Source organism: Gossypium raimondii, chromosome 3 (assembly GCF_025698545.1).
Source record: "Gossypium raimondii isolate GPD5lz chromosome 3, ASM2569854v1, whole genome shotgun sequence".
Taxonomy (NCBI): domain Eukaryota; kingdom Viridiplantae; phylum Streptophyta; class Magnoliopsida; order Malvales; family Malvaceae; genus Gossypium; species Gossypium raimondii.
Genome location: NC_068567.1, coordinates 2,297,903 through 2,323,341, shown reverse-complemented (window position 1 = coordinate 2,323,341; position 25,439 = coordinate 2,297,903). Strand labels below are relative to the sequence as shown.

General features: G+C 35.6%; 1 protein-coding gene across 1 annotated transcript in view; it reads right to left on the bottom strand.

Moving 5' to 3' along the window:
• Positions 1 to 265: 265 nt before the first annotated feature.
• LOC105796471 (receptor-like protein 7) overlaps positions 266 to 25,439 on the bottom strand; it is a 41,087-nt gene continuing 15,913 nt past the window's right edge. The window contains exon 2 of the mRNA XM_052627920.1: positions 266 to 2,992. Coding sequence (XP_052483880.1) covers positions 586 to 2,992 — 2,407 coding nt within the window. The 3' untranslated portion in view covers positions 266 to 585. The remainder of the gene's footprint in view (positions 2,993 to 25,439) is intronic.

Below are 25,439 nucleotides of genomic sequence, written 5' to 3'. Positions count from 1 at the left end.
CTAATTGAATGGTATTTTTTAAAGAAATAAAATTATCATTGAAAGAACAAATTGACTAGCATGAAAACAAGTGTCGGACTGCACTAAAACCCGAACCAATAGGTCCACCCTTTACACCCAGACCTAAAGCCCAACACGTGTTTGATAAAATATAAAGCCAATGTCAAGAAAAAGACAATTTTAAGGAAAAATATGCTCATATTTGTTAGGCACTTTTACCATTTTCATCAAAGATTTTTGCTTGAGCCTGTCTGTTTTAAGTACCTTCTGCATTGCGAAATGGTAACATTAAATTAGAAGAGACTGAAAAACGAATGTCAATGTTACAAGCTACAAGTACAAATACCATATGATATTTAACTTTGTCCACAGATAAAAAAGAAATAAGGTGGTGCACTGCATAACCGCTGATTTTGAAAAAAAATGAATCCTGATGGAGTCACCTAGATCTTCTTTTGTTTCTTTCCCCGTGTTTTTTGAGCCTGTCAACCCATTTGTTTCCCAACTCATTCAGCCCTGTATATCCGATACATAGCCCAACGACCAATCCATTAGCATAACCCATCAACGCAATTTTCCAAGTAGTCATAGCATATAACCATGATTCTTCATCTCCCCTTGGAGGTGGTGGCATTGGAAGACCAACTTCATTGCATTTCCTTGACAGTGGCAGCCCACACAATTTTGGGTTCCCATGGTAGGAATCATTTGAAAATGTAATGAATTGGTTGCTTTGTGGTATGCTCCTTCAAGTTGGTTGTAAGACAAGTTCAATGCTGCTAAGAAAGTTAAACTTGTAAGTTGTGGAGGAATCTTCCCTGACAGCTCATTCTGTGAGAGATCCAAAGACTCGAGATCTTTTAGGTTTCCAAGTGCTACCGGGATTTCACCGGAGAAGCTATTATAGGACAAGTTTAGCACTTTGAGTGACCTCAGCATTTGTATTTCTTCTGGTATTCTCCCATGGAAACTATTGTTGGAAAGGTCGAGACAAGTAAGAATTGTCAAGACTTTTTGGTAGAACATTTCAATCCCTTTGTTGAAAATTGTTACTGAATCTTGATAATAATCCTCTCCAATGTAATCCAGCTTAGCTTTGTCGTCATTTCTTAACTGCATCATTGCCTTCAAGCTTAGCAAAAATTCAATGGACAAGTTGCCTGAAAAATTGTTGGAACCAATGTCCAATATGCGTAGCTTTGGAAACCCACGTTCTGTGTTGAATTCTGCAATTGTGCCGTAGAATCTGTTTGCTCGCAAAATGAGAACCTTCAAAGAAGGCAGTTTCTCTAACCAAAATGGGAATGTATCATGAACCATATTATTTCCAAGGTCCAGAACCTCAAGTGCTTTACAATTGGCTAATGATCTCGACAACTTCCCTTCTAATTTATTCCCACCTATTTTGAGTGACCTTAGTCGAGTGGTTTGAAGGAAATTAATGGATAGTTCACCAGAAAACTGGTTTGAAGCAATGTCCAACACATCCAAATTTGGGAAAACAAATTTATGTTTGAAATGTTTAATTTGACCATAAAATCTGTTTTCCCGCAATATTAGAACCATCAAGTAAGGCAATTTCTGCAACCAAAAAGGGAATGTATCATTCATCATGTTGTTTCCCACGTCCAAAACTTCAAGCAGAGTGCATTCCACTAATGATCTAGGCAACTTCCCTTCCAATCTATTCTCACTAACTTTGAGAATATATAATTGGGTTGCTTTTGAAAATTTTGGTAACATTCCACTGAAGCTATTTCCTTGCAGATCCAACAAATTGAGATCATTCATTTTGCCTAAGCAATTTGGAATCGGGCCGCTCAAATTGTTATGAGATGCATTGAAATTTCTAAGTTGACTCAAATTGCAAATAGGTCTAGTCAAGGAGGTTTGTGAAGAAGGTGAACTCTGATTGGGTAAAAGTTGGTCCAAAGATGAGAGATGGTTATTAGCAAGAAACAGATACCACAAACTTTTCTTCCACACCCAGTTTGGTATTGCACCACTTATTTTATTATTTGAAAGGTCAAGATATTTCAACTTGTCTTGCCTTTTAATGAATTCTGGAAATTCAGTAAGGTTGCATGACCTTAGGCTTAGGCTCTCTAATTGGGGAAAAGTAAGACTTTTGTTGTCGCTTTCACTTAACAAGCTTACGTTGGATAAGTGGAGACCCTTTAAGTTCTTGAGTTGGACAAACATGTCAAGCTTCATGGAACTGAAGCTATTTTCTCCAATATAAAGCCCTTCAAGCCTTGGAAGTTGAAGGATTGACTTCGGGATTGGTCCTGTTAAATAATTATTGCCTACATATAATGCTTGAATCAAAGAAGAAGATGCATTGGGGAACTCATCAATTTTCCCAACCAATTGATTGTCTCCAAGATACAAGATCTTCAACGATGGAAGAGTAAATAAAGAAGAATGTATTGATCCAGAAAGCTTGTTTGAACTTAGATCCAAGTTCACCAGGTGACTAAGATTTGCAATTGACGATGGAATGGGTCCAAAAAAATTGCAATAATAAAGATCTAAATCTGTCAAGAACTTCAGATTACCAATTGATTGAGGTAGTTTTCCACTGAAATTTGTATAAGAAAGCAACAAACTCTGTAAAGCATTGTTTGCTGGAAATTCTGGCAACTGACCCTTAAGTTGGTCATTAGATGAAATGTGAATGCTTTGAATTTGTGGCAATAAGAGAATTCCGGTTGGAAATTGCCCATTCAAATTGCAGCCACTCAAACTGAGAGAAACCAAACGAGAGGAAATTTCCAAGAAATTGGGAGGTAAATAAGAGATTGGGTTCCCATCAAGGATAAGTTTGGAAAGAAAAGAGAGTCTTGAGAGTGAAGGACATAACGGACCTTTCAAACCACAGTTTGACAGACTCAACACACGCAGGTTGGAAAGTACAAGAGATGTGGTTTCACACCATTTAGCACTTTGAGTTGAAATGTCCACACTATCCAAATAAAGCTCTGTGAGAAACCTCAAATTCTTGATTAATGTCTTGAAGTTTGGATTCTCTAATTTAAGAGGCTGTTGAAGTTCGTAAGGCAATGGATCATAGTAGTAGTAGACGCCACTATATGGGTCAAGAATGGTGTAGTATCGCAAATAACAAGAATCTTGATTAGATAGATCAAGAGAGACTAACCTCGTTAAGTATGAGATCTCCAGTGGAATTTGGCCATGGAAACATGAGCTTGAAAGGTTGAGATGAGTAAGATTTTGGAGTTTATCAAACCCATACGAAAACAGAGTGGTATTAAAGTTGTTTCCAGCAAGATTAAGGCGTTGAAGACGATGGAGATTGAATATGGGGTGAAAGCTGCCCGAAAGGTTTTTGTAACTAAGATCAATGCCAACGACATGACCATAAGCATCACAAGTGACTCCTTCCCACGAACAACAATGAGTGTTGACATCCCAGAGGTCAAAATTGGAAGAGAAAGTAAAATTAGGGGCATAGTAAAGATGATGCTGCAATTGCAGCAGAGGAGATCTCTGGTCATCAAGGCATTGCATTGGGAGATGAGTTTGAGGAGGTGAAAAAGACAAGAGAAGAGGAAGGAAGCATGAGGAGAGATAGAGTGAAGAAATAAGGGAATGAAGAGTGTTCATGTTGGGTGGGTGTGAACTGTGAAGGAGGATTGTGTCTGGCATACAACATATTTATACACGAATGTGTAGTTCCCATATAAAAGCAATTTCTAAGTCTTTTTGGTCAATTTTTTCCAACATACAAAAGCAAGGGGTAATAATTTATTATTTAAAGCTGTTAGTGATGATGCATAAATGATTTATTATTAGTATTAGAAATAAGTTTTAAATTCACACTTAATTTGCCTTACGTCTTTCTTTTTGTCATTTTAATTTTGAAGAATGAGATTTTAATATTTTATTGATGTCATTTTTCTTATTAATGCTAAGGGTTTAGTTTTCTTGCCCAGTACTCCTTAGTCTATATATCTAAGTCATTTAAAAAGAATGTAATCTTTTAAGGAAATTTTGTTATAGCACCAAAAAAAAATAAACTTATAATATAAAATCAATTTGTTAATGAGTACCAAACTTATAAATATATTATGATTTATCAAAGGCTTAATTCACCTTACATCTCAAAATTATACATCGAATTTTAAATTAAGTTTCTAGATTTCATAATACTCTAATTAAGTTCTCAAATTATAAATAACGTTCTAATTTGAAATTTTAATATCTTTCACTTTGGATCGGGAAAATGATAGTATGAAATATTTTAAGTCTTTGGCATTATATGCAAATCTCCAAATTTTGATTGCACAAAAATAACGTTCAACCATTATAAAGACAAAATTTTAGTAAATTTGTTAGCTGGTTGAGATGGATTGATGGACACAAGGAGTGGAAATTTTCTTAAAGTGTTTTTGGGTGAAGTTTGGAGAAAGACTTTCATTTTTACATTATTTTTTAATTTAAATAATTTTTTATGTTTTATATTATTAAATATAAAACATAAAAATATTTATAAGTCAAGTTTCGAGTTAAATTTTAAAATTTGAATAACTCAAATAATTTGAATAATTTATACAACAGATTGGTATACATACTCATTTGATCCCTATTAATTTTGAAACTTAAAAATTTTATCTCTTAGCAAAACTTAGTCGAGTTGGTTGAAGGAAATCAATGGATAGTTCACCAGAAAACTGGTTTGAAGCAATGTCCAATACATCCAAAGTTGGGAAAACAGATTTATGTTTGAAATGTTTAATTTGACCATAAAATCTGTTTTCCCGCAATATTAGAACCTTCAAGTAAGGCAATTTCTCTAACCAAAAAGGGAATGTATCATTCATCTTGTTGTTTCCCACGTCCAAAACTTCAAGCTGAGTGCATTCAGCTATTGATCTGGGCAATTCCCCTTCCAATCTATTCTCACTAACTTTCAGAAATCGCAGTTGGGTTGCCTTTGAAAATTTTGGTATCATTCCACTGAAGTTATTTCCTTGCAAACCCAACAAACTCAGAGCACTCATATTGCCCAAGCAATTTGGAATTGGACCACTCAAATTGTTAAAAGATACATCGAAAGTGTGAAGTTGACTCATATTGCATAACCAATTTGGAATTGGGCCACTCAAATTGTTAGAAGATGCGTCGAATGCTTCTAAATTTTCTTGACTCTTTAAGAACTCCGGAAATGCACTTATGTTACAAGATCCCAGAAGCAATCGCCTCAAGATTGGGAAAGAGAAGTTTGAATCTGTTGGAACAAAGAGACAATAACAGGCTGTTTTGTATCTTGCTTGAATAGCAAGCCTCGAGCCTTGGTGAAGAAACAAACTCAGAAGCAAAAACAGAAAATGAAACTAGCAAGCGAATAACAGAAAAGAGAGAAGAAGAATGAATGAAAAATGAGCTGATATTTTTCATTAACACACACCAAGGCATTAAGCCATTACATATTTTAGTCAACAAGTAAAACAAACAAGTAATCACCTAATCAACTACCTAACTCCACTAATTTGCATTGAAACTTACAAGATTAGCTTGTACAACTTGCATTGTTGACTTTTCACCAATCAATATCAAAAACATTTACCTACTTAGTTCAACATGAACTAGATTACAAAACAATCAAAATGGAACTAAAAAGCAAAAGTGGATTGGCGACTTCAAACTTCAGCTCTTTGCACACAATGGCACCACCGCTTGCGCTATTTCTTCGAGCATGACCACCTTTGCATGTCGTGCATGGCCACCTTTGCATGGGAACTAAACTTAACACTCCTCCTTAGTTTCCATGCTAGTAACACCTAATTCCTTTTGAATTTAACAAATTTAGACACATTGAGTGCCTTTGTGAAGATATCGACAATTTGCACTTCGAATCGCAATGAATCACTCGATTTCATGAGCTTGTTCCATCTCCTTATAACATGCAACTTAATATTGAAGTGCTTGGTTCTACCATGAAAATGGGATTTTTGCAATTGCAACAATGATTTGTTGTCACAATAAATCTCTGTTGCCTCTTTTTGGTTATGGTTTAAATCACCAAGATTTTTCTAAGCCATATGGCTTGATTCACGGCGAGATGCAAAGACAACATATTCAACCTTCTGCGTTGATTGTGCCACCGACTTTGTTTCTTAGAACTCCAAAGAAAACATGCCCGAGCCAAGACTAAATGCATATCCGGATGTGCTCCTCATGTCATCACTCGATCCAAATTTCGATCCACTATCAACATAGCCTATCGACTTCATGTTTTCACCCTTTTGAACAATACACCATGATCAATGGTGCCTTTGATGTATCTTAGCACTCTTTTAGTCGCTTGAAAGTGCTGATCATTGCGACAATTCATGTATCTCGATAGCACACTAACAAAGAAACATGATATCGGGTCTTGTTGCGATCAAATACAACAGACTACCAATGAGACTCTTGTACATAGTCTCACAAATTGGTTCACCACTCCCTTGCCTCGAAAGCTTCACTCCAACACCATTGGTGTGCTTGTTGGCTTGCGCTTCTTCATAGAGAACTTATCCAGATCTTCATAGTAAAAGAACTCGACTAAGAAAGATTCCTTTTTCTGCTTGCTTCACTTCCATTCCAAGGAAGTAGTTCATTCTGCCTAAATCGACATTTCAAACATTTCCATCATTTTCTTTTGAAATCTTGAGCATTCTTCTATCTCCTCCGCTACCAAGAAATCATCAACATAGAGTGACAGGATAAGTGAGTTTCACTTGGTTCTTCTTCACATACGGTGTTGGTTCATGGGACTTCTCTCAAATTCCAAACCGAGCAAGTAAGAGTCAATTCGAGCATACCAGCTCGAGGAGCTGTTCGAGCCATATAAAGCCTTTTTCATCAGACACCATGTGTTCTTTGCCGTGATCACAAATCCTTGAGGTCGCTCGATGTAGATCTCTTCTTCCGTGAAACCATTAAGAAATGCGACTTAACATCAAGTCGATGAATGGTCCATCGATGTTGAGCGACCAAGGCAACTATCATTCTAATCGTGTCAAGCACAGCTCTTGGTGCAAATGTTTCCGGTAGTCCGCACCATACCTTTGGCTAAATCCTTTGACAACAAGCCCGGCTTTTAGCTTGTTTAGACCGCCATCGCATTCTGTTTTTACTCGATAGACCCATTTTACTCCAATGGTCTTCTTTCCAAGAGGTTTATCAACTAGCTCCCATGTCCGGTTCTTCTCAATCATGTTGATTTCATTGACCATAGCTAGTTTCCACCTTCATCCGCCTCGGCCTCTTCAAAGCGCTAGGTTACGCTATTGCAACTGTGCCCTTTCATAAATATCATCTAGGGCCTTGTGCCTCTTACAGCACATCATCAACATCCATTTCGGTCCTAGCTGCTCAAGTTCAACTTGATTAGGCACTAGGTCTTCAAACCGCTTCGCTCATTTTTCTCCCAATTCCAAAGAAGCTTTTTCATCAAAGATGACATCTCGCTCACTGGACTTTGTTTGTCAAGGGATCCGAACCTCAGTAGCCCTTCTTGACCGAAATGTAGCCTACTAGAACACTGGTTGAGCCCTTTTAGAGCTTGTCTCTCTTTCTGCTGTATTTGTGCATAACACAGCAACCAAACACCTTCGGATGTGCCAAGGAAGGCTTGAATCAACCAAGCCTCGAAAGGTGTCTCGGATGCAAGAGCTTTGGTAGGAAGCCTGCTCAAGGTAAACAAGAAGTGTTCTCGCCTCACCCCACATGGTCTTGGCGCTTTCTTTTCAAACAGAGACATCCGCCATATCCATCAAAGCTTCGTTCTTTCTTTCACCTACCCCATTCTGCGAGGTGTGTAGACATTTGTAAGTGATGTTTGATACCAAAGATCATTGCAAATGGCTTGAAACTGAAATGAAGTGTACTCGATGCCATTGTGCATCCTTATCGATTTCACTTGCAACTGCTTTACATCTCTCAAGCAGCTTTTAAACTTCACAAACACTTGTGCTACCTCGGACTTGTGTTTTAAGAAGAAAATCCAGCAAAACCTTGTAAGATCATTAATGAAGAGGATGAAATACTGTTTTCTTTGAGTGATTCATCCTCATCGGCCACATACATCGAGTGCACCATTGCAGTCTTTCAAGAGCTCTCCAAGTGAATTTGTAGGAAATGGCGCCTTGCTGTTTCCCCATCCGCAAACTTCACATACATCATCATGCTCCACCGAAATGGTGAAGTTCTCTGCCAAACCCTCTTTGGCCATTCGAGCCATTGATCCGAAGTTGGCATGTACAAGCCTTTGATGCCAAAGCTTGGAGTCATCAACAGAGGTCAGTATCTTGAGTTTGAGTCATTTGCCCAGTGAACCTCAAAGCATTTATCACCATTGTAATCGCTATAAGGCTTGATCCACTTGGATCGATAATGTGGCATTGTTTGTCCTTGAACACAACAGAATAACCTTTCTCGGCGGTTGAGCTATCTTTGAGAAGGTTTCATCAATCTCGCACCAACAAAGACATTTGGAATGATCTTGTTGCTGTGGAAGTACATATCAAGACTTCTCCTCTTCCTTCATCCTTATAAATGACCATTTCCAACCTTGACCTTGGTTTTATAACTTCATCCAAGGTTTTAAACAAGGAGGCATCTGGTGACATGTGGTTAGTGCAACCACCGTCCAAAGAACCACCTTTTGAGCATTTCTTCGAATACTAAGCGAGAAACAAAGAAAGACACGTTCTTCTTGGTCACTCACCGTCCTCGGCTACTCGAGCTTCAACCTTTGATTGCTGAAATTGATTCTGCCTTGGCTTACTCCTGTTTTTGCAGACCCTTTCAACATGGCCCTTCTTCTTGCAGTGTTGGCATACTGCATCTGGTCTAAACCAGCATCTGTCTTTTGGATGACCTGGCCTCTTGCAATGTCTGCAGGGCTGGTCATTACTCCTTGCAGTATCAGTCTTAGGCCTGTTTTTCCAAGGCCTTTTGCCTCTTGGAGCTTTGAAGCTCGAGGCTTCTCTGGCCTTGGCATTGAATGCACCTTCCTGGTGATCTTCAGCTCTGCTAGCTCTCCTTTGTTCTGAGCATAGAAAGTGTTGATTAGCTCACCAAAGAGATGGTAGCAAGGTTTCTTGAGTCCTCTAAGGAGGATATCTTGGCCTCATATCTCTCGGGCAAAGTGGAGAGGACCTTTTCCACAATTCTTGCCTCATCAAAGTGCTCACCAAGGAGCCTTATCTCGTTAACCATCGCTATGATTCATGCGCATCTTTGCTTCACTGCTTTCTTCTTCCTTCATCTTTAGATTCTCAAATCCTTCTCAAATTTAATAGTTCTTTGTTGCCTTGTTCTCTCGGTGCCTTGAAACTCCTCCTTAAGCTTATCCCAGCCTGTTTTGGAGTCTCACAGCCATAATTCAGTGAAGATGACATCGATACACGATTCGGATGCGAGGACATGGCTTTATGCCTTTTGGTCCTCTCATCAAGATGTTGCCTTATCTCGAGCTCTTGTGGGATTAGCCTCGGTGGTCTGGCTCAACATCTGTGTTAACAACTTCCCACGATCAAAGGCCCGCAGTAAGTCTTCATCTTGACCACCATATGTGGAAGCCATCTCCATTGAAGACCGGTGGAAATGCGGTGAAAAACTTGAGGAAGACATTCACTTTCTTAGTTTAATACAACAGTCCACTAAGAATGAAGCTCGATACCAATTGTTGGAACAAAGAGACAATAACAGTCATTTTGTATCTTGCTTGAATAGCAAGCCTCGAGCCTTGGTGAAGAAACAAACTCAGAAGCAAAAACAGAAAATGAAACTAGCAAGCGAATAACAGAAAAGAGAGAAGAAGAATGAATGAAAAATGAGCTGATATTTTTCATTAACACACACCAAGGCATTAAGCCATTACATATTTTAGTCAACAAGTAAAACAAACAAGTAATCACCTAATCAACTACCTAACTCCACTAATTTGCATTGAAACTTACAAGATTAGCTTGTACAACTTGCATTGCTGACTTTTCAGTCAATCAATATCAAAAACATTTACCTACTTAGTTCAACATGAACTAGATTACAAAACAATCAAAATGGAACTAAAAACAGCAAGTGGATTGGCAGCTTCAAACTTCAGTTGCTTTGCACACAATGGCACCACTGCTTGCTGCTATTTCTTCGAGCATGACCACCTTTGCATGTCGTGCATGGCCACCTTTGCATGGGAACTAAACTTAACAGAATCACTTGAAGGAAGTTGTTTTGGAAAATCAATCATATTGAAAGAAAGGTCTAAGGATGAAAGACTGCTCTTCCACAACCAATTAGGCACAACGCCATGGATATGATTGTTAGAAAGATCTAAGTGAACCAACTTGTCTTGCCTTTTAATGAATTTTGGAAATTCAGTAAGGTTGCATGACCTTAGGCTTAGCCTCTCTAATTGGGGAAAAGTAAGACTTCTGTTGTCGCTTTCAATTAACAAGCTTATATTGTTTAGCCAGAGAGTCCTTAAGTTGTTGAGTTGGACAAACATGTCAAGCTTCATGGAACTGAAGCTATTGCCTCCGATATAAAGCACTTCAAGCCTTGGAAGTTGAAGGATTGACTTTGGGATTGGTCCTGTTAAATAATTATTGCCTATATATAGTACTTCAATCAAAGAAGAAGATGCATTGGGGAACTCATCAATTTTCCCAACCAATTGATTTTCTCCAAGATCCAAGGTCTTCAACGATGGAAGAGTAAATAAAGAAGAATGTATTGATCCAGAAAGCTTGTTTGAACTTAGATCCAAGTTCACCAGGTGACTAAGATTTGCAATTGACGATGGAATGGGTCCAAAAAAATTGCAACCAAACAGCTCTAAATCTGTCAAGAACTTCAGATTACCAATTGATTGAGGTAGTTTTCCACTGAAATTTGTATAAAAAAGCGACAAACTCTGTAAAGCATTGTTTGCTGGAAATTCTGGCAACTGACCCATAAGTTGGTCATTAGCTGAAATGTCAACGCTTTGAATTTTTGGCAATAACAGAATTTCAGTTGGAAAATGGCCACTCAAATTGCAGTTGCTCAAACTGAGACAAACCAAACGAGAGGAAATTTCCAAGAAATTGGGAGGTAAATGAGAGATTGGGTTCCCATCAAGTATAAGTTTGGAAAGAAAAGAGAGTCTTGAGAGTGAAGAACATAATGGACCTTTCAAGCCACAGTTTGACAGACTCAACACACGCAGGTTGGAAAGTACAAGAGATGTGGTTTCACACCATTTAGCACTTTGAGTTGAAATGTCCACACTATCCAAATAAAGCTCTGTGAGAAACCTCAAATTCTTGATTAATGTCTTGAAGTTTGGATTCTCTAATTTAAGAGGCTGTTGAGGTTCGTAATAGTTGTAGAAGCCAGGGTAGAGAACTTTGTAATATCTAAAATAATAAGAATCTTGATTGGATAGATCAAGAGAGACTAACCTTTTTAAGAATGAGGTCTCCACTGGAATTTGGCCATGGAAACATGAGCTTGAAAGATTGAGATGGGTTAGATTTTGGAGTTTGTGAAACCCATAGGAAAACAGAGTGGTATTAAAGTTGTTTCCAGCAAGATTAAGGCGTTGAAGACGATGGAGATTGAATATGGAGTGGAAGCTGCCTGAAAGGTTTCTGTAACTAAGATCAATGCCAACGACATGACCATAAGCATCACAAGTGACTCCTTCCCAAGAACAACAATCAGTGTTGACATCCCAGAGGTCAAATTTGGAAGAGAAAGTAAAATTAGGGGCATAGTAAAGATGATGCTGCAATTGCAGGAGTGGAGCTCTCTGGTCATCAAGGCATTGCATTGGGAGATGAGTTTGAGGAGGTGAAAAAGACAAGAGAAGAGGAAGGAAGCATGAGAAGAGAAAGAGTGAAGAAATAAGGGAATGAAGGGTGTTCATGTTGGGTGGGCGTGAATGAGGATTGTGTTTGGCATACAACTTATTTATACACAAGTGTGTAGTTTCCATGGAACAATGTTTATGAGTGATTGGCAATGCATGCCATGCAATTTCTAAGTCATTTTGCCAAATCAAGACTCCATCAAAATACTGTTCCACCACTTTAGTTAATTCTTTTTGGTAAATTTTTCCAACATGCAAAAGCAAGGGATAATAATTTATTATGTAAAGCTGTTAGCATAAATTATTTATTGCTAGTATTAGAAATAAGTTGTTAAATTCACACTTAATTTGCCTTTTACGTCTTTCGTTTTTGTTAATTTTAATTTTGAAGAAATGAGATTTTAATATTTTATCAATCTCATTAACTTATTAATGCCAAGGTTGTAGTTTTCTTGCCCACTCCTTACTCTATATAAATAATCGTCTAAATCAAAGTCGTTAAAAAGACTAAATTATAGCACTTTATCAAAAATATAAAAGACCAAAATATAAAATTGAACTTATAATATAAAATCAATTTGTTAATGAGTATCCAACTTGTAAATATGTAATGATTTATCAAATGATTAATTCACCTTACATCTTAAAATTATACATCGAATTTTAAATTAAACTCTAAACTTTACAATGTTTTAATTAAGTTCTCAAATTATGTGTAACATTTTAATTTAAAAATTTTAAAATCTTTAATTTAGGACCAAAAAAAATGATAGCCTTTTAAGCCTTAAGTCTTTGGCATTGCATACAAATGTCCAAGTTTTTATTGCACAAAAACAACGGTCAACCAATGTGTACAAGTCAAGTCACCTTATAGATTGATGGACACAATGAGTGGAAATTTTGATGATAGAATATATATAATTTTTCACTTTTGAAAGAAACATCTTTAAATTTCAGCTTTCAAACTTTCTTAGAGCGTAAGAAATATTTTCATTTCTATATTATTATTTAATTATTATTAAAAGTATATATAATTCAAGATTCGAGTTAAATTTTATAATTTAAACAACTCAAATAATTCAAACAATGATTGATATACTCCTTTGATTCCTATCAACTTTAAAATTAACAAATTAATCTCTCTCAACAAAATTATAAAATAATTAAAATAAATTTTAAAATCAAAATATTCATAAAATTACTAAAATTTATATTATGTAAAAATTATAATAATTTTTATTATTATTTTGCTTTGAAACAGTTTTCAAATATTTATGATTTCAAATATTAATTATATTTTAATAATATTTTAATTTAACATGTTTAATTTTTAATTTAAATCAAACAATTTCACACCATAATGTTTTTATATAGTCTATAATTTTGACCTGTCACCAGTATAAACACAGGTAAAATACAAATTCATAAAAGCTCAAAAATAACACTAAAACAAACAATTATTTGATTTATTAGTAGAGAATTGAATTTTTAATTCTAATGATTAAATATCAAACTCAAACATATTATGAAAAAAATAACAAATAAAAAACAGAAGGAAACTAAAAAAACTATTTCTTAAACATTTTATAGCAACTTTTCACATAGAAAATGTCCATAAACCTCCAATTAAAAAATAAAAACCCTCCTAATTCTACTTTTGTTTCGTCTTCTTCTTCTTCTATTTTTTTTTATCTTTCTTGTACGAAACTAAATGCAAGAAAGCTAAGGATTAGAATCCAAATACGAATTCCAAACCTGTAGGCTAACTATCTAGATTCAACAACTGTATTTGGTTCAGGAGATTTATAAACAGGGAGTCTGCCACTAGAATTTTTTCTCATATCTTTGGTTTTGTTTATGAATCAAGTTTGATCCGTCAGTTTATTTTTTTTGTCTATTTGTGTTCACGTTTATTCATATAAACTAAATAAATGTGTTTGCGATGTTCATGAAAATAGTCAAACATATCCATAAGAAAATTAGTCAAATCAACGTCGTTTTAGGGTTTCTGAAGTGGGTTCAAGTCTGGCCACGAGGCCAATAAGTCCTTGCTGTGGCTATCGGTCACAGGTGACGGAGACTGTCACCTCCGATGGCCGAAGATCAAAATTTCCCCTGAATCCTTTTCAGCGTAGATTGATAATCTGGAGTCAGAATCGCTGAAAACTTAGCCAAAATCCTAAAAAATGGGAGAAACCTTTTGATTTCTACTCTCTCCTACGATGCCTTCCATGGGCCCTAAGGGGTCTGAGTCTTCTCGAGTCGGAGGGGACCTCCGATGACAGTGAAAAACAAGTAAAGTTTCTCTCTCTTTTTTTTGTTTCGAAAAGAGAAGAATCAAAATAAAATAATAATAAACAATAAAATGTTACCTTTTTGAACTTTGTGGTATTTTTATTTCGATTATTCTAATATATTTGTTTGTATTTCGATTTCATTTTTTTATTTCAATGTATTCGGTCCCCCTTTTCGTGTTACAAAGATCGGTTTTTATAACTAAAATAATATTATAATATATGTTTTTTTCGATTGCTTGTTTCTGCTTCTTTTCCTTTTCTGTGTTTCTTGCAGAGGCGGTGGAAGTCAATGAGGTTGCTGCTGTCGTTTTGGTGCAAGGGGAAGGTTTTGGGCATTGCTTCTGCTGACATGCCGGGGAGCGGCACGACTTGGGGTTAGGGCAACTAGGGTTTCTGCTGATAGATTAGGATTTTAGGCCATTAGGTCTCTCTTTGTATTTGGGCCTGTAATAATTTTTTGGGCTCTCAAGCCATATAAATGGACTGTTATCTTTCTGCTATTGTTTTATTATTAGGCCCGAGGAAAATTGGGCTCTTACAAGGAAATTGGCTTCTTCTTCTTCTTCTTCTTCCTAGCTAGGGTTCTTAATTGGGGTTGTTTAAATGACAATAAACCCTCCAACATGGTCAATTAAATGACAATAATGATTCCAACGTGACCGGTTAAATGACAGGTCACATTTTCGTTATATCTATAACGAAAAATAATTAGTAATACTGTAACGACCCAAAATCTGTGGGCACCAGAAAAGTGTGTATTATCGGGCCTCCGTCTTAGTAAACTGAGTCATAAATAATTATTAGAAATACTTACGAGATTAGTTGTGTGTTTAATTAGGTTTTAGATAGGTGAATTTGGCTCAATTAAGAGTAATTAGCAAAAGGGATTAAATTACAATAGAAGTGAAAATCTAATCATAGATTAAAAGAAAGTAAAAGGGCTAAAATGGCAATTAAGCCATTTAAAATGATTGAGGCGGCATAAAGGAATAAAATTTAAGAATTTATTTGTTTATTATATAATTAATGATATTTATTATTTATTATTAGTTATTAGTTATTATTAAATTAAAAGATATTTAGTAATTAAATAATTAGTATAAGATTTTTGGGTAATAATAAATTATGATTTTGTCAAGTGTGTGGTAAAAATAAAATACAAGTGTATTATATTTATTTATTTACTTGAAAATTTAGTAAAAGATAATTGTTAATTAAATAATAATATTATGAGATTTTTATTTGATAAGCTAGTTAGATTGAAACAAGTGTATGGTAATGATTTAATGCAAGTGTACTAATAAAATACATACATTTGTAATATTTATAATTAATTAATATAATATAAAGTAAATGAAATAAAATGAAATAAAAACAAAGCAAAAGAAAGGAAAGAAACAGAATAGAAGAGACGAAACAGGGGAGAAACAGGGAGAAAGAAGAAAAGAAGAAAAAGGAAAATAGGGTTTTGAAGCTTGAAATTTAATTTGGTAAGTCAAATTAGCCCTTTTCTCTTAATTCTAATGTTTTAAAAGCTTTAAAACAAAGTTTTGATGGGATTAAGTTGATGTTTTGTAAGTTCATAGGTTTTCAAGTATAGTTTATGTTGAACAAAAGAGATGAATTAGGGATTAAATAGCATGAATTTTAAGTTAGAATTGAAAAGGGATTAAATTGTAAAAGAAACTATAAGTTTTATGTTTTAGGGACTAAATTGAGGAAAATTCGAAATTTGGAAAATATGCTGAAATTTTGATAGTTAAATTTGAGTTTGGATGAAGTTTGAATAGAAATAGAGTGTGAATTGAATTAGGAAAGTAAGTGAATTTAATTAGGATTAAATTGAGAATAAGGAAGAAATTGAATAGAAATTTAATTATTTATTATAATTAGTGCTGTAATTAATAGTATAAATTATTATTTTTTTTCGTAGCTAATATTGCACCCGAGGCATCCACGAGGAAAGGAAAGGAAAAAGTAGACGAGGAATAGACACGAGAATTACAGTTTGTATCACTATAATTCAAACTTTATTATTATTAAGTGTTTAATTTGCTAATTATGTGTGGTAAGTATTTTAAGGTAAGTGTGTAATAAATAATAAATTTATAATGTAGTAATGAAATTGAAACTGATACTGAACCGAATTATGGGATACTGGATATTGTTTTGATTACTGAATGAATTGTGAAAATACTGAATATTGTTATGTATAATGCATTGAATTGTGAAATTATCAAGTAAAGAATTACCGTAATACTTGTGAAACCGATTGAATTAAGGAATTATAATTGATCTTGAATTAAGATGGAAATTTATCTTGAAAAGTGAATTAAATACCCTATTAACTAGTCGGGCTAGTCGGATATAGTTGGCATGCCATAGGATATGGAAGTGTACGGGTATTTGCGGCTTCTCGATCGAGCACTTATGTGCCGACTCATCTTATCTTGATTCGGCACTTTGTGTGTCGAATCATCATTATTCTTCGACTCGGCACTTTGTGTGTCGAATCTCGTTATCATTATCGTTACAGGTTCAACACTTTGTGTGTTGAATCTTTATCTTATCTTATTGATTATCTTGATATCTTGGTGTGTTTGGTTGGAATCCGTGTATCCGTCGAGTCCGAGTCAAGTTAATAGGGGTAAATGAAATAAGTTTACTACTTAAATGATATGGTATATGTAAAAGGTGAAATTTGAAATAAAGAAATAAGAATGATGTTTATAAATATATATAATTAATTGATAATATTAAATGATTGAATTGTTTATTAGTAGTGATAATTGTAATAAAAAGTATGTGTGTGATTTAATGTATTTAATTATAAATTGGATTATAGTGATACCACTGAGTATATGCATACTCAGCGTACGGTTGTTTCCGTGCGCAGGTTGTAGAAGTCAAGCACTGAACCAGCATCCAAAGCCAGACCCGACTTTAGCAAACTTTGGTGATGTATATTTTCTTTAGTAATGTGGCATGTACATAGGATGTGTATAAAGGTTATTATGTTTTAGTATGAATGATTAAAAATGTTAGTAGTATAAGTTTATGAATTATAATGAAAGAAGTTTATCGATCTTTATTTAATTTATTACATTGTTAAATTTAAATTGATGTTATGTTGATTAAGTTGATTAGAAGGTAATTAGAATAGGAATTGAGAATGTGAAATGAATTGGTTGGATTGGTTGAGATTGGAAATACTATGGTTTTAATTGCAGGAGGTATTATGCAAAAATAAGCCGAAATGCTGCCGAAATTTTAAAAAAAAAAAAACCTCGGAGTATTTGAACGAGTTTCATTTCACTTTTTCATTCATGTTTTGAACTTCAAAAGTTTATTATATGGATTTAGTTATACAATTATATTACAATTGTTATTTTATTATGAATTATTCGTAAACTGTTTGATATGTCTGGTAATGCCTCGTAACCCTGTTCCGGCGACGGTTTGGGGTTAGGGGGTGTTACAAATACTGATTTGGTATTTTTTGAAAATTGAATGATTAGTCGAAAATTGAATAAATTTTTTTGTTATTGAAATCAAATTTGAGTGATTTGATGGTCAACTTTACCCTTATTATATAATAGATTTATATATATATATTAAACCTCTTAGTCATAAAGCATGAATCATTTATTCCTAGTCTTATGTCCCATTCACACTTAATTTGCTTTACATCTTTCTTTTGTCATTTTGTTAATTTTAATTTGGGATTATGAGATTTTATTGGTTTTATTAGTCATATTAATTTCAATGTTTCGGTCTTTTTTCTTCATCTTTATTCTATATGAATAATATTCCAATAGTGGTGGAGCATTTTAATTTTCCAAGAATTTCTAATTAGAAATTATATATATTTTGGACTAATAAATAAATAATGTTCCAATAGTGGTGGAGTATTTTAATTTTCCAATAGGGACCTGGATCCAAAATGAATAAACTCTTATTTGTACTCATGGAAAACTACAAAATTAAGGAAAAAGTATAGAAATTTTTAAAATATTTTAATTAAATCCTTAAATTAGTTTAACTTGCAATTTTTAATTTTTTTAAATTTTGGAAAATGATAATATGAGATTTTATTAGCCCTAGTCTTAATTTTTTCTTTCATATCTGCTACCAATTATAGTCAAAATATATTAATTTAAATATTATCCAACACCATAATTTTAAACTCGAAAAAGAAAATGGAGTACCAGCAAATATTTTAATTCATTCTATTTATTCCTTTCTTGCTTTGTCCTTTGTTTTTCTCTGTTTAAACCATAAGATTTTTCTTATACAGTCTGTACCGTATCTTGACCTTCGCCCTCATGATTCTCCTATCTTACCACTTATATTTTATTTAAAACCGCAAAATCAAAATCAAAATCAAAAGCAAAAATTGTGAAAATAAGTAGGAAATTAACAAGGATAAAGTGGAAGTCACAAGTAGAGTAAAATATTTGAAGGTCAAGTATTGTATAAAGAAATAAAAAAAGTTAGAAAAAAGATGGATATAGAATTAGTCCAACTTTGCTTCCTACTGGACACGTAGAGAGGAATGAATAGCAGAGAAGACGTAATGAAAAGCAGCCATTCCCTTAGAATCAAAGCATTAGGTAGATGTAATTTTCAAACCCCAACTAGAAGACCCCCAACCCAGTATATCTTAAGCATGTGAGAAGAGCAAAAAAAGGCAGTATCAACGAAATGATATAGAAATGTGGAGGAGAAAACAATGTAGGCAGTAGGCACCTTGGAATCCATAGCGTTGGTATTTTGAAAGTTGTGTCCATACTGTAGAGTAAATTACTATTGTTAAAGAAATTTAACAATGTAGGCTGTAGGCACCTTTGGAAAAAGAAATTTAAAAATACTAATGTTAACAGTTTAAAAAATAGTTAAGTCTGTTTGCCCGATCAATACTGCATGAGATGGATTGATGGGCACCACTTATGACTTATGGGTGGAAATTTTGATGATAAACAGTGTGGGGTTCTTCTGAAATTTACTTTGGGTTGATTGAAAATGATGGTCACAGATAAGTTAAAATGTCTTATAATATTACCTACTTTTTAATCCTTTACACTTTCAAAGTTTGTCCAACCAATTGAAATGCAATGAGCATATAGTTTTTTAAGTCCAAAATTAAATTCTATTTATTAGTGATTTACATAATTAATTTTTATTTTATCTTTAATTATTTAAATTTATTATCTTTCTTTTTATTTTACATGAACAAAAATAAATTCATAATTAGATTAAGTCGGGTCAAGTCATTTCAGAGCAATAATAATTTAATTTTTGAAAAATTTTATTCAAGGGTTGCATATATACATGCCTAGACGCCTTGAAAATATCTTTGTTTCCGATCCATCGACTACTCAGCTAACCTATTTGAATACATGTACATGTATCACCCTAATCATCTAAACACATTGAATAATTCCTTTAATGGTTCGTAACATAACTGAATGATGAAACTCAATTGATCATCTTGAATAAATTAGATTATAGTTATATTATTCATTTTAAGCATAATCTATTGAGAACCTAATATCTAAATAAATTTAAATCCCTCCAAAACTCCGAAAAGCTCGACATTGAGTGTATAACAACACATTTAGAGACAAAGCTCATTTTATTTTCTAATTAGGAATTATATGTTTTTAGTGTAGAACTAACAAAGAAACGATAGTACGCATGGGTTTTTACCAAATGGAGTCTTTGACTTAGTCTTGCCATGCATACTTGCAAATGACTCCTATTGTCCGGTCATTACTCAATTATGTTCTACTAATTTTCAGGCCAGTTCTTAATATTTTTGGATTTCAAGCAAACAATAAATTAGATTTTTTTAAATTATATAAAATGTAATGCAATAAAAGCTGAACATATTTTGCAGCTTAGGAGAAGAAATATTTATGGTGAAATTTTGAAAACTCTATACATTTAATTAATTTATTTTAGTTAGAAATGGACTTTTTTAGTAAAATACCCTATTTTATATCTGAATACTATTTTTAACGAAATTCACTCCCATTTTTCATTTACTTATTTTGCTTCTCTCTTCCTAGTTAGAATCCTAGAAAGAAAGTATAAGAAAATGCATTAGATCAGACTCCTTTTTCAACCTTTTTCTTTTTCATAGTTCTTAGAAAGATTTCATCTTTGTTTCTCTTCATTGGGTATCAAAATCTTGTTCCTTTCTGTTCCTAAAGAAACTACCATTTTGTTTCAACTACCGTGAGAAAAAGAGTCAAGAAAACAAGGGAAGAAACAAAGAAGGAAGTAGGGAGAGTGGTGAAGAAGATTGTAAAAGATGAGGACTATGGGTTTGATAAAACAATTGAAGCTATAAAAATCCCGTCTTCTTTACCAGAATTAAAGATGAAGAAACCCATAGGTGCTGCAATGGACGATAAGAACAAAAATTATGGTATTTGCTGGTTTGTTGAGGTTTAACAACCAACACGTATAAGTTCTGTTGAAGTTGGTCAGCATGAAGCCAACACTCGATTCCATACAGGCCATGAAGACCAAGCAAAGCTGGAACAGATGCAAGGGCTGCTGATGCAAGCTCATTTTGTTCATTTTGTTATATTTAGTTGATGAAATGAGTGTTAGTTCATTTCTAACTAAGTTAGCTTCGATTGATGTAATTAGCTTATGTATGAGTCGTAAACACGCTTTGTATAAGTTTACAAGCTAAGATTTCAAGTTTCTATGTAATTAGTGGAGGTAGGTAATTACTTGTTGATTTTGACAAGCCTTATGCTTGAGTTATGTACTGGCTTCAAGCCATTGTTTTTTTTGTATGAATCAAATCAGTTTTGTACATCAATATTCTCTCAAATTTCCCCAGCTTATTCTCTTCTTTCTTTAACTCGAAATTGTTTGTTTGCTCAGCAAGTTTCGAGGCTTGCTCGACAAGATACTTGCTGAGTCTGCTTGATTCTGTTGTTGCACCAACAATTGGTATCTAGAGCTTATTTCTTAAGGGACCTGTTATACAAAACCATGGCTTCATCAAGCTTTTCACCAGCTGCACCTCAAGTATTCAATGGAGAAGGCTATCACATATGGGTGGTCAAAATGAAGACTTACCTGCAGGCTTATGATCTGTGGGAGGTGGTCAACTCAGATGTTGAACCAGAACCACTTAGAGGCAATCCAACAGTGGCTCAGATCAGGCAGCATGCTGATGAGAGGACCAAGAGGCACAAGGCCATGTCTTGCATTCAGAACTCAGTGTCAGATGTGATTTTCACAAGGATTATGGCCTGTGAATCACCAAAACAGGCCTGGGATAAGTTGCAAGAAGAGTTTCAAGGGACAGAGAGGACAAGGCAGCAACAGTTACTGAATTTGAGGAGAGATTTCGAGAATTTAAAGATGAAGGAAGAAGAAACTGTCAAGCAATATTCTGACAGGATTATGGCTGTGGTTAATAGCATCAGGCTCCTTGGAGAGCAGTTTAATGAAGCTAGGATAGTGGAGAAAGTAATAGCAACTCTGCCTGAGAGGTATGAGGCAAAAATCTCATCTCTCGAGGACTCAAGGGATCTGTCCACCATTCCCCTGACTGAGTTGATCAATGCTCTATATGCTCAAGAGCGAGGAGAGCAAGTAGACGGAAGAGCATCAAGAAGGTGCCTTTCGAGCAAGGACAAATCGCCTATAAAGGCAAGAAGGCCTGGAGAGACAAGCCAAAGAATGATCTCATGAGAAGAGAAGGTCAAACTTGCAAGCACTGCAGAAGGGTGGTCATCCGAAGAAAAATGCTGGTTCAATCCAGATGCTGTGTGTCAGCATTGTAAGAAGAAGGGTCATGTTGAGAGAGTTTGCAAGAGCAAGACCAAATCAAGACAGAACCAGTCTCAACAGATGAAAGCTGAGGCTCGAGTAGCTAAGGAGGACAGTGACCAAGAGGAGCAAGTCTTTGCTGTGTCATGCTCAGCTGCTCAGGAAAGGCTCTCATCTGGTTGGCTCCTAGACAGTGGATGCACCAATCACATGACACCTGATGCTGCAATCTTCAAGTTTTTAGACAGAAACTGTAAAACCAAAGTCAAAATTGGTAATGGGCACTTTATTCAAGCTGAAGGCAAAGGTGATGTGCTGATATGCACTCCCACAGGTGCCAAAATGATCTCAAATGTGCTCCTGGTGCCTGAAATTGACAGAAACCTACTCAGCATAGCTCAATTGCTAGAGAAAGGTTACTCTGTGGTGTTCAAGGACAAGCAGTGCCAAATCAATGATCCAAGTGGATCCAAACTGATGGCAGTCCCTATGGCTGATAAGAGCTTTGTGGTTGACTGGACAAAGAAGTCAGACATTGCCTACACAGCCACATCAGATGAATCTAAGTTGTGGCATCAAAGGCTGGGACATGCCAACTTCAGATCGATGGCCCGAATGGTCAGAGAAGACCTGGCTGAAAACTTCATCAACTCAGTGGACCATGATGATGTGTGTGAAGTGTGTCAGCTAGGAAAAGCAGCCGATTGCCATTTCCCATGAATCAAGCCTGGAGAGCCTCTGAAAAACTCCAACTGGTGCACACTGATGTGTGTGGCCCTATGAGGACTGAGTCACTAAGTGGAAACAGGTATTTCATACTGTTTATTGATGATTTCTCTAGATATTGCTGGCTTTACTTCTTAAAACAGAAATCAGAAGTGGCCACTGTGTTTTGGAAGTTTAAAACTGCTGCTGAGACAGAAACAGGCTGCAAGCTTAAGACCATAAGGTCTGATAATGGGACTGAGTACACCTCATTTCGGTTCAAGCCTTCGTGATAAGGCGGGCATCAAACACCGACTTACCAACACTTATACACCTCAATGAATGGTGTAAGTGAAAGGAAGAATAGGAGCTTAATGGATATGGCGGTGCTTAATGATTCGAAGAATCGCCTAAAGCACTATGGGCGTAAGCGATTAACACTTGCAACATACATTCAAAATAGACTTCCAACCAAGGCTTTGGATCGAAGACTCCATTCGAGGCTGGTTTGGCTTCAAGCCATCAACGCTCATCTGAAGGTCTTTGGATGCATATGTTACACACATGTACTGCTTGTTAAAAGAGACAAATTGTCCGAAAGGGCTCGACTGGTCTTACGGTGGGCTACAAGACCTTTGTTAAGAAGGGCTATAGGATCTTGGATCCTTCAACAAACAAAGTGTCGATGGCGGGGATGTGGTATTTGATGAAAGGTCATGTTGGGCCGGAAAGGCATGAACACGAGGAAGTTTCAAGAACTTACACAAAACAAGTCGAGCGAACAAAGTGTTCTGAAATGGACATTGATGATGAACCATCGGAGGAACAAGATCAATGACCGAGATTTATCAAAGGGCTCATATAGCCATAGTGAACCAAGTAACTTTGAAGAGGTGAAGCTCGGCAAGAGTGGAAGCGTGCAATGGTGAGGAGATCAAGATGATTGAGAAGAACCGGACACTGGAATTGGTTGAAAGGCCACCAAAAGGAAGGTGATTGGGGTGAAATGGGTGTACAAAGCCAAGCGAATCTTGATGGAACCTTGAACAAATTGAAAGCAAGGTTGGTTGTCAAGGGTTCATCGGAGGTATGGCTTGGACTACACGGAGACCTTTGCACCAAGGGCGTGCTCGACACCATCGATCATTGATTGCCTTAGCACCCAAATCGAATGGAAAATTCATCAACTCGATGTGAAATCAGCCTTTCTGAATGGTTTTTAGATGAAGACATCTATGTTGAACAACCACAAGGGTTTGAAACAATGGGAGAGAGCATATGGTCTACAAATTGAAGAAGGCCCTATATGGCTTAAAACAGGCTCCAAGGGCACTGATGCAATGAGAATCGATGGATACTTGACTGATCTAGGATTCAATCAAGCAAGAGTGAGCCAACATCAGTATGTTAAGAAGCAAGGGACACAAACACAACTCATTGTGTCCCTATATGTTGATGACCTCTTGGTGACAGGGAGGAGATCGGCGATCTTGGTTAATTTCAAGACCAAGATGCAAGAGGTGTTTGAAATGTCTGATCTTGGGGAGATGTCCTATTTTCTTGGAATGGAGGTGACTCAAGCACAGAATGGGATATTTTTAAGTCAGAAGAGCTTTGCCACAAAGATTCTGACCAAGTTCTCCATGCAAAACAGCAAACCAACTAAAACACCTGTTGCTGTTGGAGAAAAACTATCGAGCCAAGGAGACTTTGAGAAGGTATGTGAAACTACCTACAGGAGTCTAGTTGGTTGTTTGCTATACTTAACTGCCACTAGACCAGACATAATGTATGCTGTAGGATTGCTCTCAAGGTTCTTGCATTGTTGCAATGAGAAGCATTTCCAGGCTGCCAAGAGAGTGCTCAGATATGTCAAAGGCACTTTGGACTATGGCTTAAGGTACAAGCAGAAAGGAAATCTAAATCTAGTTGGGTACACTGATAGTGACTGGCTGGATCGATAGATGACATGAAAAGCACCTCAGGGTATGCTTTCAACCTTGGTTCAGCTATGTTCTGCTGGAGCTCGAAGAAGCAAAGTCTGGTGGCACAATCTACTGCTGAAGCAGAGTATGTGGCGCAGACAAGTCTTATCAACCAAGCCATTTGGCTTAGGAAAATCTGGTGATTTGAATATGGATCAAAGGGAAGCAACAGAGATCTTCGTGACAATCAATCTCTTGTTGCAATTGCCAAAAATCACATGTTCCATGGAAGAACAAAGCATTTTAGCATTAAGCTATATGTTGTTCGAGAAATGGAGCAAGCTCGAAGTGAAGCTAATTCACTGCAATTCAGAGGACCACTTGCGACATTTTGACTAAAGCCCTTAATGTCACAAGGTTTGAGCATTTAAGAAGAAAATTAGGTGTTTGCACCATGCTAACCAAGGAGGAGTGTTGAAGTTGGTCAACATGAAGCCAACACTCGATTCCATCTGAGCCATGAAGACCAAGCAAAGTGGAGCAGATGCAAGGGCAGCGATGCAAGCTCATTTTGTTCATTTTGTTATATTTAGTTGATGAAATGAGTGTTAGTTCATTTCTAACTAAGTTAGCTTTCGATTGATGTAATTAGCTTATGTATGAGTTTGTAAACACGCTTTGTATAAGTTTACAAGCTAAGATTTCAAGTTTCTATGTAATTAGTGGAGGTAGGTAATTACTTGTTGATTTTGACAAGCCTTATGCTTGAGTTATGTACTGGCTTCAAGCCATTGTTTTTTTTGTATGAATCAAATCAGTTTTGTACATCAATATTCTCTCAAATTT